This window comes from Neomonachus schauinslandi, chromosome 1, assembly GCF_002201575.2.
Source record: "Neomonachus schauinslandi chromosome 1, ASM220157v2, whole genome shotgun sequence".
NCBI classification, from domain to species: domain Eukaryota; kingdom Metazoa; phylum Chordata; class Mammalia; order Carnivora; family Phocidae; genus Neomonachus; species Neomonachus schauinslandi.
The window spans coordinates 194,623,439-194,639,848 of NC_058403.1; the positions used below are offsets into that span (position 1 = coordinate 194,623,439).

The window sequence follows — 16,410 nt, forward strand, 5'->3', positions numbered from 1 at the left end:
CCCTCCCGTATCAAGAATGTCAAAGTTATGAAGGGAAAAGAAGGGCCGAGGAATGGTTGCAGACTGAAGGAGACACATGAGGCATGACAACTAAATGCAATGTGTGACCCTGGACCGGACCCAGACCTGCTCTCTAGAACCCGCACCCCCATTTGGGGACAGGGTTACCTAGGGGGGTGGCTGGCATGCCTGTCATGATTATAGAACAGTACCCCTTGGCTATATGCTGAACTTATTAATAATAGTCACATATAAGATACATGTGGATGTTTGGTGCCGAGACATGAGAAATGCTTGATTTGCCGGGCTGTGTCTGGGCTAAAAGGCAGAATCACTACATGGGTCCCCAAATGGTGAGAGTCCCCTTTGAAGGCTCAATGATCAGGAGGCCAGGTGTTACAGACATGGATGTAGATCGATGGTGTGTGTGTGTGTGTGTGTGTGTGTGTGTGTCCCACATCACCCTTGTGAGTGCTCACTCCCTAGAGCAGGGCTGGGGCTGCTGTGTGGTGTGGCGGGTCCCCGACGAGAGAGAAGGAGGCCCACGCTTAGTGCAGCTGCAGCACAGACAAGCGGAGGCCAGGGAGTGAGTGGATACAATATTTAATAAACTTGCTATATATGCTTGAAGTTCAGCCTGCCCTGGTACTCACACCTCTTGGGCAGATGGTCTGGGTCAGGGTGGACAGCCCGGGTGGATGTGGGACTCCACCCACTCTCAGCCTGTGCTCCTCTAACTTGAACGGCGGCTGTATCTGTCTGTGCCCCAGTGATAATGGCAGTCCATCATGCCCGTCACCGTAGGAGGTGAGACTCTGGGGCCATGGCCATGCCAGGGCTAGCAAAGATTGGAGCGGGGGGGATCATTGCCTGGGACACGAGAGCGAGATTTGGGGGCACCAGGGATGGGCAGGAAGGTTAAGGCTGATGGTCTAGCTGCCAGCAAGCCCCAGGGGTGAGGGTAGGCAGACAGCTCAGAGGTGAACCTCCAGCAGGTAGCGCAGGCGACGTTGGTTCTCCTGGTAGATGAGATACTTGCTCTGGGAGAATTGGGAGCTGCAGAACTCTGCACAGAGCACAGGCCGGCCCTGGGGCACTGCCACTCGCTGGCCATCCAGCTCCAGCTCAGTGTCCTGGGTTGGATCTGCAGGGCACAGCAAGGGCCATGGGTGAATCAAGGGTCACTGATCTTTGGCTTTACCAATAAGTTCTGCCACCTATACTGTCCACTTCTGCCACGGGGAACACCTGCTCATTCCCAGCTTGCAATCTCCAAACCACCGCACAGGCCGGGCCTTCTGCCTGGAATATCCATCCCATTTCTCTGCCTGGGAAATGCCTACTTATCTTTTAATGCTCAGTCATTGACACCTTTTCTTTGAAGCCCTCCTGGATGCCCAGGAGTGATGTTGAACCAGGAAATGTTTGTCAAACGACAAAGTAAATGACTAGTAAGGAGGGCTGCTTCTCTCTGTCCCTCTCCACAGCCCCTTCCCTGCCCACCTCCTGCCTGAAAGCATCCTGGTCCCCTAGCTCAGCCCCAGGCCTTTATCCTCAGGTCTGTCCAGCTTTTCGGGACTCACCAGGCTCTGTGTGGCCTCGGGCAATGACACTGTTGGAGCCAGAGGTTGGCTGTTTCAAGCTGCGCTCATCGATGGTGATGTGGTGCTCTCTGCCCAGTGCCACCTCCCCCAGGAACATATAGCCAATTTGGTGGGCTCCGCAGGACATGCCAGTAACTGGGGGACCCAGGGAAGCTCAGCATGGGCAGCCTGGCCCTCCTACCTGATTCCCTGGCCCCTGCTTTGCTGCACTGTTATCTCCTCTGGCTTTGTTGACCCAGCCCAGAAAAGTGCCCCCTCTTCTTGCATCCTTAAAAACACCCCCTCGTCCTGGCTGTGCTCCCTCCCACCCCTCCCCTATTCCTTGGACCCCAGAGAGCAGGCCTCTGCAGCCCCTGCCCCCCACTCCAAGGTCAGCAATGGGCTCCCAATGACCAAATCCAGGGTAGACGCCTTTTCTCTCTGGCCTGTTCTGCTGATTTTGCCAGTGGCATCCTTCACCCCCTACCCTGGGACCCCCTTGCACTGGCTCTCCCGAAGCCACCCTCTACTCCTTCTTAGGCTCCTCTTCCCTCCTGGTGGACCCCTTGACCTGGGGCAACTTCAGATATCCTAGAACATCACTCCCATCCAGCCTCTCTTGGCTTGGTGGGTGGTGTGGGTCTCCAGCGATGGGCTGGCTGAGAACCCAGTCTGGGGAGGTCTCCTCAGTGAGGACACCTCTGGACAGAAACTTGGGGGTCATCAGAGATACCTCTGACCCTATCACACAAGCTGCCCATCCCACCTCTCATACATCCCTCTCATGGATTCTCTCTTCCCCCACCTCCACTGCCTGGGCTGGGTGCCCATCACCTCTGGCCTGGGCGAGAGCACGGCTTCCCTGTGCATCTGGCCTCAGCTGCCCTCCCCATGGTTGCAGAAGCTGCTGTATACAAGTCTGGTTAGGGGCCCCATCACTGTCTGGATAAACTCCCTTGATGCTCCAGGCCCCAGTCCCCACCCAGAACAGGCATTTGCTCAGATCTTTATCATCAGGCTGTGTGCAGAGGTCCTGACCTGCTGCAGCCTCCCAGGCTTCGTGCCTCCTCCTAGCTTCTTGACCTCCAAGCCTCCTCTTTCACCACCCCTCCCCCCCCCCACCCCTGGCTGGCACGCTCATCCTATCTGCATCACCTTCTCCGGGAAGGGAAGTTGCCTGGGGCTTCTGACCTGTCCCTGACCAGCTGCGCTTCCTCTGAGTCCCCGCCCCCCCTTCCCCAGGGTGCCCCGCTGAGTGCTCTGGTCAGTAGCCACTCAAGGATTCCTCTCCTGGATCCACCGCGAGTTGGGCAAGCACTAGGCCCAGTCCTCCCTTGTGTCCCGTGCCGGCCCCAGGCTTGGCCCCGCGGGGTACCTCACCATAGCAGGCTGACTTGTTGTTCTCTGAGGGCGAAGCAGATGCCCTTGCCAGCGCGGCCGCCGGAAGGTGGCATGACGCGGAGCCCACTGGTGAGGGTGGCGGCCACCACCGCCACGTTGATGCCATGCCACAGCAGCTTCCGATTACCCAGCTTGGAGAGGGCCTGGAACCTGTCTCCCTGGAGGGAAGGGGGTGGGGGCAGGGAGGGTCATGCTATCCAAGCTCAGGTGTTTCTCCCTGCTGTTCAGAGGGTGCGGCCAAGGCCAAAGGCCCCTCTGGCCAGTCACACACACTCACGCACGTGTGCCCAAGACCTGGGCCTGGGGGAGGCTGAGGAGTTGTTAAACCAACTCGCTGATAGGCACATAAGCCAAGGTCATCTCCGTAAGGGGCAGGTAGTGAGGGGAATGGGTTGGGGAGACCCTCCCTCGCCTCCCCTTCTCGGTTCACTTCCCAAACGTGGTGAAGAGCTGGGCACCTGTAGCTGTGGCCAGTCTGTTCTAGGTAGGCGGGTATCACCTGCAGGAAAAACAGAAGCTGGCTGCCGAGGGTGAGAGACGTGTGGACAGAACCCCACTGCGGCCTCCAGTCCCAGAGCTCTGCTCAGGCCCTACCGACACAGGGAGAGAAGGCCAAGGGCAGGCGATTCCTCTGCATGCCAGGAGGGCAGGTGGGCAGAGGGACAGTGCCTCCTGTCAGCCTGGTTCCTCTGTGGGACCGGCCCACCTTATACTCGGGCGCCTCTGGGTCCAGGCTGGAGCTGACACTTAAGGAGCCGGTAGTCTCGGTCCAGTGGGTGTGGCACCCCTCCACCTTCTCCTCCTCGGGGGATGCCTGCAGGGTCTGGGCCAGCTCGATGTCGGCCAGCACCTACAGTGATGGGCATGGGCGGCTTGTGTGGCCGCTTGACTCCCAGCCTCCTCCCTCCCATATGACTGGGACCATGGCCACCCCACCTGTCTGTCTGCCTCTGCACCCCCACCCCATCCACTGGTCTGGCCTTCCCCTCCCCTGTCCTTCTGGCTACCCATTCCGTCCATCTCTCTGGGCCTTCTTGGCCATCTGTCCCCCATCTCCCTTGCCCCGTCTGTCCATCGGCCCGCTGCCTGCCCCCCTGCCGAACCTCACCAGCAGCATGTCCTTCTTGGCCTGCAGGAGCTCGGGGGATTTGATGGGCGGGGGCTGGTTGCGGCTGAAGTTGTGGGGAATGACAGTGTAGAAGTGGGAGGACAGTGCCTCCAGGCTGAGGCCACCATCCGTGGGGGCTCTCAGCGCCACCTCCAGGGCCTCCAAAGCCTCGAAGCCCCGTGCAGTCTGCTGCTTGCTCAGCTTCCCTAGGGGCATCTTCTTCACATCTGGGGAGGGGGGTGGGGAGAGTGGGGGAGACTCAGCCCTGCAGCCCTGCACCCCGCCCTGGGGCCCCCACCACCCTGCCTGGCCCCTCTCCCCTCACCCAGGTTCATGAGGGTCATGGCATTCTTGAACATGTCCTTGCTGAAGATGTTGGTGATGAGCTTCCGTGTGGCTGCGTCCAGGGAGCAGGGCCACACGTGCTGTACCACGGCCCTCATGGGGTCTCCGTCCACCAAGGGGTAGAGGGCACGTGGGCGGGAGCAGCTGGGCACAGCCAGAGCAGAGCCTGGCCTTAGACAAAGATTGGCCAGATTGAGGCCAGAGAGGGGAGGCCCGTGCCTGAGGTCACACAGCTTGGTAGTGGCAGAAGCCAACTGGCTGGGTCTCTCCTTCCAGTCCCCTCCCTTGTCCCAGGCCCCACCACCCTCTGGGCCACGTCACCTTCACCACGGCTTCCTGGGCCTCATTGTCTCCCTGCACTTCAATAAGTGTGTAATTGCCCGGGTGGGCCACAAAGTGGTCCCACTCCACCCAGCTGTTCTTGGTCTTGTCCCAAAATTTCTTCTCAAAGTCCTTCTTTGCATCCTCCAGTAGCTTGAAGTAGCTGAACTTTGACTGGCCCACCTCTCCCTACAACCGACAGCCTTCAGGGGTGTGCCCGCCACCGGCCGGCTGTGAGCATTTGTGGGCCTCTGCTCTGCCAGGCCCTGTGCCAAGAGCCCCTGGGCAGTCAGAGGCAGAGAGGGGGTGCAGTCACCAGCCGAATAAGCTGTGGGGACCCTGGGGAGCAGGGCGCATGTGTCGAGCAGGGAGAGGTGGAGAGGAGGTGGGTACAGGGTGGGAAGGCGGTGGCACTTACCACACGGCCCCAGCGGTTCCAGCAGGCGAAGCGGTCACCCTCTTCCAGCAGCTGGATGATGTAGAACTTACTGTTGTTGCTTCTGATGTTGATCTGGTTCAGGGTGCATGCATAGTCTTCATGCACCTAGGGCCAGACGGGGCGTGGGGAGGGCAGGCCCGCTTGGGCTGCCCTTGGAGGGGACAGAGTACCCGCCTGCACATGGACAGCGGTCTGATGAGGACAGGAGTCAGGCTGTACTGGGGGCATCAGAGGAGGCTCTGTCAGGGAAGGCTTGAGGAGGTCATGGTTCTGCCCTGCCGGACACAATCTGAGGGGACATGACTCAACTCAGGCAGTTGGGGGAAGTTCTGGAAGGACATGGCTCTGCCCTGTGTCAGGGAATCAGAGGGAGACATTCATTCTGCCCTGGGGATCTCACAGGGACACAACCCTGCCATGCAAGGGATCTCAGGGGGACAGGGCCCTTTGGGGCTGCTTTAGGGGATATAGGTGAGCCCTGGGGAGGCTGAGGGGGTCAAAGTCCTGCCCTAAGTGTGGCAGGGGGAGGCCTGAGAAGCTCAGGGGCTTGCCCTGGGGTCTGAAGAGCAGACATGACCTGCCTGGATCTGATGGGATACAACCCTACCTGACCTTTGGGGTCTTGGGGGGACATAGCTTCCTTGGGACTCTGAGCTACCTGTCCAGAGCCAAGCCCTGCTGAGGTAGGGAGCAGGTCTGAGTGTATTTGTTTGTTTGTTTAAAGATTTTGTTTATTTATTTGACAGAGAGAGGCACAGTGAGAGAGGGAACACATGCAGGGGGAGTGGGGGAGGGAGAAGCAGGCTTCCCGTGGAGCAAGGAGCCCGATGCAGGGCTCGATCCCAGGACCCTGGGACCACGACCTGAGCCAAAGGCAGACGCTTAACGACTGAGCCACCCAGGCGCCACCAGGTCTGAGTGTATTTGTACCTGGGGAGGAGTAGGCTCCAAGTCAGGATTGGGACTACAGCTTACCTGAGTCCCAGGGCTGTGGCTGAGTGGGCTGGATCCACTCGGACTACGTGCTTGTCTGTGGGTGCAGCTCTGAGGGCCTCGGCGGTGGAGCGGAAGCTGTCCTCCTCCTCTGCCCTCTGCTGCCCCTTCTTTTTTTCAGGGCCCTCACACTGCACCTGGGGCTTGGCTTTGGAGCCATGGCTCTTCTGGGGCACAGAGGGGGCCCTCAGGCTTCATGGCCTCTGCATCCCACCTGACTGGTACAGCATCAACTTGCCCCACTCTGGGTTTGCCCTTTGGTGACCCCCCCCCGACACACTGCCTCCCCTTGCCTCCATTTCCCCATTCCCTGACCCAGACCAAAACCAGCTCTCTGCACCAGTCCTCTTTCCCTTTTCCCATTCACAGGGGCCAAGCCAGGACCCTGTCCAGTCTGCCCTCGGGGCAAGGAAGAATGATTCCCCACCCTCTCTAGCAATCCAGGGTCCTGAAGAGGGAGGGAAAGTGAGAAGAGAATCTCTTCCTGCTTCTGGGCTCCTCCTCCCTGTGGGTACTGCTTGCTCCTCCTGGTCTCAGCTGACTCAGATGGACCTGGCATGGTTGCTGGGCTAACTCACCCCAACTATGGAGGAGAGTGGGCAGCAGCTCCCAAGAGCCACACTCCTGGGACAGATCTGTCTCTCCAGAACTTGGCACCCAGAGGCCCAGAAACCCTTCCTGAGGGGTTCAAAAGTTCTGGGGTGCCAATCAGGGTCTGAGACCTGTGGCCTTGAACTGCCAGAGGGCAAGCTCCAGTCACACCCCGTCCTGTCCTGCCCTGCCCTGCAGAGGGCTGTGGGCAGGACCATAGGGCAGTCACCTAAGAGACGTAGGGACCTGAGAGAGATGGCAGTCACGGGTCTAGTATCAGGACCCCCACAGCAGTTCCAGTTCTAGGGCCTTCTCTAGCAACCCTCTGTAACCTTAGGCGGGACTTGGGCAGTGATTTCCCTACAAACGCCAGAGATGGGAGCAGGGGCAGCCGGGGTGGGGGTGTGGTTTTCCAGCTATCTGGCCACCAGTCAAGTGAGTCAGAGGCTGGACAGGCGGAGGCCAACAGCCTGTCCCATGGACCGGTGGACACTTGACTGGGATACAGCCAGTGCAGCCCCGGGGACTGACGCGTCCTTAGCGCCGCTTGTCTGGCCTGAGGCACGCAATACGTGTCGGCCGGTTGCCCAGTGACCTTGGGCCCTGGTGCAGACACTGCCTCCCCTCCTCGGGGCTGCCTAGATTCCTCCCGGTCACCTAGCGCCGGGATGGTTCACCCTGGCTCCAGCCCCCGACGGGGAGGAGTCACGCTCCGAGATACGAAACCCTGCATCTCTGACGCCTCCCAGCGTCCAAGGACCGCAAACACAGAGAAGGCCCTTCTGATCCGACCCGCCCCCGGGCGTCAGCCCGCAGCAGGGCGCATGCGCCCTAGCCTTGGGCCGGAAGCGCGGGGAGAGGCTTGCTTCCTCCTGGAGCCTGGCTCCCGAGCCAGTAGGAACTCTTGGAGGCGTGGTCACGAGCGTTTACCCTATGGGCGCTTGAGGGGCGTGACAGAGCTTACAGAAGGACCCAATGGAGCTGTGGGAGGCGGGACCCGCGGGGCACTGGGAGCCTATCGGGGCGCGGAGTCTTGGCCAGACCTCAGGGGTTTAGCAGCCACGTGAGTTCTCCGTGGTGGCAGCTACGCTCACGGTGGGCAGCATGTCGGCGGCAGCGGCGGCTCGAAAGCGGGGAAGGTCGGCATCCGGGCCCGGGGCCGGTGCAGGGTCCGGCAAGCGGCGGCGAAAGGTGAGCCTGGAGCTTCTGCGGAGTCCCGCTACTGGGACCACCGTCATCCCATACGGGACACCAGGGCCCAGGGCCCCTCCGCGGCTCTTTTTTCGGGACCCCAGCTGGAGTCAGCTTCGTCCCTCTCTCTGTGGGCCAAATCCTGAATTGAGCCGGGGGGCCATCGCCTTTCCTGGTCCCGCGACCCTCGAGAGATCGGAAGGGGCGCTTGGTCAGTGCCGGGATGGTTGGGACCCCTGACCAACGAAAGGATTATTTAATTCTCAGGCCGACTCTGCCGGGGACCGGGGCAAGTCCAAGGGAGGCGGCAAGATGAATGAGGAGATCTCCAGCGACTCTGAAAGTGAGAGGTGAGTTCTCTTCCACCTAGGGGAAGGGAACAGTGAGGCCCAGTGAGTCGGGACAGAGCTGGGACTAGAACCCAGGTCTCTGGCCTTTTTGGCTCTTAGATCTTGGCACTTTCCTCCAGTTCTGACCCTGATGAGTAGGACTCGTCTTGAGGAGATTGAGAAGTCTCATCTCCTCTGCAGGGTCTCTGTGTGGGGAGAACCCCCAGTCCCAATGGGAGACCAGTGAGACCTCCCTGGTTCATGGCAGGGACCTGAGCACAGGCTGGACTGGCTGGTAAGGATAGAGGAATACATGAAGTGCTTGCTAGTTCTTCTTCTGTTTTCCCGCAGTTTCACAGTTGTTGCTCTCAATATATGCCAAGCACTGGCTTTACTGTTGAGAATACAGAGATGAGCAGTCAGGTGAAGACAAAATGTGTTGCAATGGGATGTGTATTCTACAGCTCTGTGTTCTGGAGACAGGGGAGGGGACATTTAAATAGGGCTTGGAGAGATGAGGAATCCCTCAGGTAGAGGCAGGGAGGACATTCAGGGAGCAAAGTCTAGGGCTTTACATGTGTGGGAGTGGGAAATGGCGAGGATGGAAAGGCAGGTGTTGGCCGCTTTGGTGGAGGGCTTGGAATACCTCCCTTATTCTGCAGGTGCCGAGGGTGGGGCATGTTGCAGGGTTTCAAAGAAGGCTAACGGTGCCAGGCCTGAGCCTGTAGAAAGGAGGCTGTCATACCAGGGATTCTGGGGGCCTTCCCTAAGAGTTGGCTTTAGAAATTCAGCTTCTAACACTGAGCACATGCTGGTCTTGACCTGCTCACAGAAAGACTTAATATACTTACTTTTAAGGTCACTATGGTGGGTGTGTGCCTGACCCTGTGCTGAATACTTTTAAATGTTTAAAAAATGTGTTGTGAGTGTGGGAGATACAGAAGCAGTCAACGAAATGTGTTTGGACTCTAGGGAGCAATGGTGAAATGATGAAGCTCTGTGTGCCTAGCACCTAGGTTAGGAACTAGACCATTTGCAGAAACTTAGAAGCCCCAGCTCTGCATTCTGACTTGAGTTAATAATTTCTCTGGTTTCCTTCCTTCCTTCCTTCCCTTCTCCTTCAGCCCCCACCCCGCCCCACCCCGGTCCTCCTTCTTTTCATTTTCTCATTCAGGTATAATCTGTGAGTTTTGACAAACACATACAGTTGTGTAACTGCCACCACTATGAAGGTGTAGAAAGGTTTCATCACGCTCCAGAATTCTCCCTGCTCCTTTGTAGTCAGTGCCTCTCCACCTCCAGCCCCTGCTAACTACTGTCCCTAGCATTTTGCCTTTTCCAGAACGTTATATGAGTGGAATCATACAGCGTATGCTTCCTTTGCTTTTCTTTAGAGTTCCATTTCCCATGTGTGAACCCCTCAACAATTGATTAGTTTAGGTAAACTGAGAAGTTCTAACCTTAGCTGGATAAAGGAAGGGCAGCACCAACCCTGTCGGCTGAAGGGTGGCTGGGCACTGGGTACTAAGTGGTCTCTGGGGCCTGGTTTAGCCTTGGCTTCCTTGAGAGTTTCCAAGGTTCCTTCTGGCGACATTGTGGGCAAAGTCATAAATGAGTCTTGGGAAACAATTGGGGCATTTGACAGGGACTAGGTATCTTCAGGCACGTGATCAGGGGACGGTTCCTGTGACCTACCTGTAGCTCCCAAGAGCAAGTCCTGGTAGGATGTGTCTTGAGTGAAGTGAGTGCTCCCAGCCGGTCCAGGGATGGGGCGTGGAAGGGAAAGCAGCACCTTCACCAGCACAAGGTCAAGCCAAGACCCAGTTAAGTTTCACCTGGAATCCCATCCTCAAGGTAGAGGCTAGTGCTGTGGTAATGAGGGTGAGGCGGTGATGCCTCTTGGGTCCTTCTATCGGATCTAGGCTGGTGGCTGCTCCCCTGTTGGGGGTGGGGGGGGAGGTCTGGGATCTGCCTTTTCAGCTTTCCATGTTGGATCTCCTATTCCCTTTCTCATTCTTAGCTCACCCTCTTGTGTGGGGAGCACACCCTCCATCCTTTAGTGAGGTTTAGAAAAGACCAGTCCTGTGGCGCCTTGTACATCTGACAGGATCTTCACCGGTCGTCGATGGTTTAACTGGCGTGGCCTTCCAGGGGTTCACATTGCCCTTGAGGATTTTGTGTGTGTGGCTCTTTTGTCGGCCTGCTTTCAGTGTTGCTGTTGATTCCAGACCCTGCGTATGTGACCTTTTCTCAGCAGTCTGTAGAACCTGCTCTTTCCCTCTAGAGTTGAGAGATTTCACAGTGATCGTTTTGGGTTTGGGATCTCTTTTCACCCTCATGTCGGGCACTGGGTGGATCCTTTCAGTTTGGTAGGTCACGTCTTCCGGTTGTGTGCATGGGTAATCGTTGGCGCCGAGGGCCGGCAGGGACGCGGGCGGTGAGTGGCAGGGGAAGCAGCGGGGAGGCACGGTCCCAGTGGCCAGAGGAGCGGGCTGAGCCCTCTCAGAGCCAGCCCCTTCCCGCCCACAGCCTGCCTCCCAGGAGGACTGAGGAGGAGGAGGAGGAGGAACAGGAGGAGACAGCCCAGGAGAAGAAGCTGCGCTTGGCCAAGCTCTACCTGGAGCAGCTCAGGCAGCAAGGTGAGCCTGTGCACTGGGCAGGAGAGGGGCAGGGCCTGTGCCCACGAGTGCCTGCTGCGGCCACAGCCGCCTGACGGGTGACTGATGCAGGGGCCTGGTGGGCTGCCAGAGCCGCTGGTGCTGGCCGCCCTGAGGAAGGGTGGCTAGGAGACTAACAGGCCTCCTGGGGCGGGGGGCAGACCTTCAGGGGGCTTTAGCCTGATCTCTAAGTAAAGACTGGGGTTAGGCAGGAGGAGACCTCTCCTTTGCCCAAGGTAGGCTGAACTTCCCAGGGGGACGCAGCCTGAGTGTCTGGGGCCCAGGACCCAGGTGGTGGTGGGGTGGGGATGGGAAGGGAGAGGTGGAGGCTTGGCCTGGGTTGACCTGCTCTGGTCTGTGCTTGCACAGAGGAGGAGAAGGCTGAGGCTCGGGCGTTTGAGGAGGACCAGGTGGCCGGACGCCTGAAGGAGGACGTGGTGAGTTGTGGAGGGAAGGTGGTGGGAGAGAAGGGTGGAGCTAGCCCTGCTCCTGGGAGCTCACCCCTGTCCTCTCTGTGCAGCTGGAGCAGCGGGGCAGGCTGCAGAAGTCGGTGGCAAAGGAGGTAAGCGGGCAGGGCACTTTGGTGTGAGATGGGAGTGAGTCATGGGTCCCACGTGGGTTGGGGAGCACATGGCCTGACTGGGGACTCAGGCTGTGGGGTATTTGCTCTGGAACATGGTGGGCACTTGGGCAGACAGGGTCACGTGAGGGTCTGGTCAGGGTGGTGGGAAAGGATGGTGTGCGCCTGCGTGTGCATGTGCGTGTGCGTGTGCGTGTGTGTGTCTAGGGGCCTTCTTGCCCCGGCAGTGACCCAGCCCTGCCTGCCCAGATCCAGGCCCCAGCCCCGGCCGACATCCGAGTCTTACGGGGGCACCAGCTCTCCATCACATGCGTGGTCATCACCCCTGATGACGCGGCCATCTTCTCTGCTGCCAAAGACTGCAGCATTATCAAGTGTGAGTGAGTGCCTGGGTGGGGATCCGCAGCCTGGGGGTCTTTCGGGAGGGCTGGTCTGTGGCGGAGGGAGTCGTCAGGGCAGACAGAGGCCCGAGAGGGAAGCTTCTGGAGGTAAGTTTGCTCCTAAGGAGGTGTTTTCTGGGTGCCAGTGGAAGCTTCTGGCTAGGAGTGGGGCTGTGAGCTCCCTGAGGCTCTGTGCAGCCCCAGGACTGCATTCCTGGTCTTCCTGGGTCCTCCCTTCGACGGCTGAGTGCTGTCTTCATCCACCCTGAGGAGAAACTGGAAGAACCAATAGCCTTGGTCCTAAAGCACCTTCCTGTCCTTCTCCTTGGGGCTTCGCGGCTGCCCTTTGGGGTTACCATCACTGTGTAACAGACGAGGAGCCTGAGGGGGTTGTACAGGGGCTCACAGTGGCTGCGCCTGATCTTCAGCCCTGAGGCCACCACTTCTCCCACAGCCCCGCGCTGCCCTTGGTGGGGGCTTGCCAGCCAGTCCTAGCCTCCATCCCAGTAGCCTCTCTCTTTCCCGGTGTCAGGGAGTGTGGAGAGTGGACGGAAGCTTCATGTGATCCCACGGGCCAAGAAGGGTGCCGAGGGGCAGCCCCCCGGCCACAGCAGCCCCATCCTCTGCATGGCCATCTCCTCCGACGGCAAGTACCTTGTAAGGCAGGGTTGGCCCCGGGGGCGGGTGAGAGGCCAGGGCACACGCTGGCTGCCTGTAGCCATTGTCCCCTTGCCCGCAGGCCTCAGGTGACCGCGGCAAGCTCATTCTCGTCTGGGAGGCCCAGAGCTGCTGGTACCTGTACACGTTCACGGGGCACCGGGACGCTGTGTCGGTAGGAGCTGTGGACGCTCGTCAAGCGACGAAGTGGGCCGGGCTGGGGCGACGGGGTGAACGAGGCAGAGGGCCGCCATCGTCGCGGAGCCTGCGCTCCGGTGCGGGGCGTGGCACTGTGAAGGACACAAGGGGCTGGAGGGACCGGGGAGAGCTGGGAGGGTCTGAGCTCACAAGTCTGCAGCTGCTACGCCGTGAGTGGATGTCAGGAGGTCCTCCCTGGGCCTCACGTCTGTCTTGCCTGCCGTAGTCCAGGTCCCCTTTTGCCCCCTCTCCGTGTACCGTCAGGGCCTGGCTTTCCGCAGAGGCACCCACCAGCTCTACAGCACGTCCCACGACCGCTCCGTGAAGGTGTGGAACGTGGCGGAGAACTCCTACGTGGAGACGCTGTGAGTGTGCGTGGACACGCTGTGAGTGTGCGCGGGGAGGGGGTGTGGGGATGTGCACCCCAGTGCACGGGTGACCCCGTCCTCCCCGCCCCCTCCCCCCCCCAGCTTTGGGCACCAGGATGCCGTGGCTGCGCTGGACGCCCTGAGCCGGGAGTGCTGCGTGACGGCCGGGGGCCGGGACGGCACAGTGCGCGTGTGGAAGATCCCCGAGGAGTCCCAGCTTGTCTTCTACGGCCACCAGTAAGGCTATCTGTCGGGCCGGTGTGGGGAGGGGGCTGGGGGGGGGTGCGCCATGCCCCTCACTGCTCCTTTTGCCAGGGGCTCCATCGACAGCATCCAGCTTATCAACGAGGAGCACATGGTGTCGGGCGCCGATGATGGGTAAGAGCTGCCTTTTGGAGGCCTCGCACCACGGCCGCCACTCCCGGCCTCACCTCCTGGAACCTCCCCGTGCGGCGCTGTGGTTCCTTTCCCCCGAGTGGCCTTTCTGCCCTACCCGGCCCCTCGCCGATGATCTCCTCTGTCTGCAGCTCCGTGGCCTTGTGGGGCCTCTCCAAGAAGCGGCCGCTTGCCCTGCAGCGTGAGGCCCATGGGCTGCGAGGGGAGCCGGGCCTGGAGCAGCCCTTCTGGGTGTCGTCGGTGGCGGCCCTACTCAACACAGACCTTGTGGCCACAGGTGGGTGCCCTTGGAGGCCGAGAGCAGGGGGTGGCGGGAGGGCTGGGGCGGGGGTGCTCACTGTCTCCCTGCCCGCCCCAGGCTCCCACAGCTCCTGTGTGCGGCTCTGGCAGTGTGGGGAGGGCTTCCGGCGGCTTGATCCTCTCTGTGACATTCCCCTGGTAAGTGGGGCTTGAACACCCAGCCCGCTTTTGCCACATTCCCGAGGCCCTGGAGCTCGTGGCCCCTGGACTTAGCCCCTTACTGTTTTTTCCTGCCAGAAGGGAGGCTCCTCAGGGCAGGGCCAGCTAGGACTTCTCTTTTTTATAGTCCCAGCTCCTAGCACAGGGCCTGACTGGAACCCTTACTCCTTCCTCTCCCTTCTTCCCCCATCTCCCCTTTCCTCTCCTCCACTCCCCACCCTGTCCTGGGTGCAGGGGAACAAGGCTGGGACAAGGCGGGAAACAGCATGTGCAGACGCATGGAGGTGACGGGCAGCCTGGTGCTGTGATGGGTTCTGCATGGCTGGTGCAGATTGACCCCAGGCTAGGGCATGTGGACATGGGGCACCCTAAGGGAGAGTGGTAGGATGGTCAGTGGCATCTGGTGACAGTGCAGGACTTGGAGATAGTCATGGAGTCTCCAGGTCCCCACAGCCAGGTGCTAGGCCCTGGGCCACCCCTGATACACGGGACGTACTTGGCGTGCACTGTCTCCTTAAATCCTCACCAGCTCACTATGAGGCTGGCGCTCTATTTCCCTCCATCTCACAGGTATGGAGGGTAAAGCCCTGAGGGGTCAGGGGCTGATCGAGGTGGCAGGAGGCAGAGCAGGGATTTAAGCCGGGCCTGCTGAGGCCAAGCCCTTGGCTGTGAAGCTGGGGCTGTGGTGTTGGGGGAGGGGGGATCTATTCTCATGTCTTCCCACGTCTCTCCCTCTTCTCAGGTGGGCTTTATCAATAGCCTCAAGTTCTCCAGCTCCGGGGATTTCCTGGTGGCTGGGGTGGGGCAGGAGCACAGGTAGGAGGCACCCTTGGAGGGGTGAGGTGGAAAGTGGCGCTGGCTGGGCCACCGGGTGGGGTGGTGGGGGCCGGGCTTGGTCTCAGCTGCTCCTTTTGTTCTGTCCCCTGCAGGCTCGGCCGCTGGTGGCGCATCAAAGAGGCTCGGAACTCCATCTGCATCATCCCGCTCCACAGGACCTCCAGGCCCGCCACTGCTGGCTCCTGACTCTTCTCCCCTTTATTTAAGTCCTTCCCAGACCAGGCCCTGCCCTCTTTGTATTAAAAGCCTCCTTCTTTGGGCCTTGTCTCTTGCAGCCTCTTGGGTAGGGAAGGAGGGTGATGGCGGAACTCTGGGTTAGAAAAGGCCAGGGAGGGATAGGGCTCCCACAGTCTCGATCGCTGAGGGCTTTTTTTTTAAAGATTTTATTTATTTATCAGAGAGCGAGAGAGAACACAAGCAGGGGGAGTGGCAGGCAGAGGGAAAAGCAGGCTTCCCGCGGAGCAGGGAGCCCGATGCGGGACTTGATCCCAGGACCCTGGGACCATGGCCTAGGCTGAAGGTAGACGCTTAACGACTGAGCCACCCAGGCGTCCTGGCTGAGGGCTTTCTATCCTTTTCCATGGAACTTGGGGATGGAGACCTCAGCCAGCTCCCATGTCCTGAGTATCTTCTATGACCTTATTAGTCCAGCTCCCTGCCCATGGCTCTGGGCTGCTAGGGGTCAGAAGCTGCTGACCCCTCAGCTACGAAGCCATGGCTATCCAGTTATGTGTCCGGGCTGGCTGTGGAGTCTGAGAACTGAAATGAAGACAGCTAGGCCTGCAAGTCAGGCCAACCTGCCCCACCCAGGCCAGGTCAGCTGGGGGTGGGTGGGGTGGGACACTGCACTGCCAACCACCTGGGGACAAGTGTCTGACTTGGGAATAGCTCTGTCCTTGGTCTGACTGACAGCCTGGCTGTCACAGGAATGTTCTTTCTGCTGATTTTACCCACTGGATAATTCACTCCTGCCACCAGCAAAGCCAGAGGAGGCAGACTGGAGGTGTTGAGATGCAGTAAAATCTCCTCTTAATGGGAAATGAGAAGAGAATGTAAGGGATTCTGCTCTAACCTTTTCTTAACCCACTGGGCTCAACCACTGAGTCTGTGGTTCCCAAGGGGCAGCGTGGTCCCCTCAGGGGAGGAAGCCGCAGGGCTTCCCTCCTGTTCCCCTGCTCAGGAGGCCTCCCCTCAGACAGACCTGCTCCTGCCTGCTTGCATCCTTCGGGGCCTGGGGCGGGGGGGTCAGGTTCAGATCGAACCCCCAAAGATCCTGTTCTGGATCAGAAGGTGGTGATAGAATTCGCTTCCTGCGTCCTGCCTCAAATTGAGCTCAGTGATAGCATAAGCATACTTCCTGAAAGACACGGCAAAGCAACATTGAAGTGCACCTTCATATACGAACCCCTTTCCTATGGGCACATTCCTACTGGGAGAAATCCACAGTCTTGAATCGTTGGTGCTCTATAAATAATGCATCATTTTTCTTCTGGCTGCTTTTATGATTTTTTTTATCTTTGATTTTCAGCGGTTTGATTGTGATATGTCTGGGCATGGTTTTCTTGAATACATCTTTT

At 59.3% G+C, this 16,410-nt stretch overlaps 2 protein-coding genes across 2 annotated transcripts; one reads left to right on the forward strand and one right to left on the reverse strand.

Moving 5' to 3' along the window:
• Positions 1–974: 974 nt before the first annotated feature.
• Positions 975–7,887, reverse strand: PARP3 (poly(ADP-ribose) polymerase family member 3). The gene is given in 15 exon segments (XM_021695240.1): positions 975–1,144; positions 1,584–1,739; positions 2,964–2,991; positions 2,993–3,142; positions 3,397–3,483; positions 3,691–3,718; positions 3,720–3,771; positions 3,774–3,834; positions 4,093–4,319; positions 4,418–4,551; positions 4,760–4,947; positions 5,177–5,302; positions 6,173–6,201; positions 6,204–6,357; positions 7,876–7,887. Coding segments are annotated over 15 exon segments (1,602 nt in total).
• On the forward strand, positions 7,747–15,093 carry RRP9 (ribosomal RNA processing 9, U3 small nucleolar RNA binding protein). Its single transcript, XM_021695074.1, has 15 exons — positions 7,747–7,972; positions 8,240–8,322; positions 10,831–10,940; positions 11,328–11,395; positions 11,479–11,520; positions 11,788–11,914; positions 12,451–12,575; positions 12,658–12,750; positions 13,038–13,138; positions 13,244–13,378; positions 13,457–13,519; positions 13,669–13,814; positions 13,896–13,975; positions 14,739–14,812; positions 14,926–15,093. The coding sequence occupies exons 1-15, from the start codon at positions 7,886–7,888 to the stop codon at positions 15,017–15,019; spliced, it is 1,428 nt and encodes a 475-aa protein (XP_021550749.1). The 5' UTR covers positions 7,747–7,885; the 3' UTR covers positions 15,020–15,093.
• Positions 15,094–16,410: the final 1,317 nt, after the last annotated feature.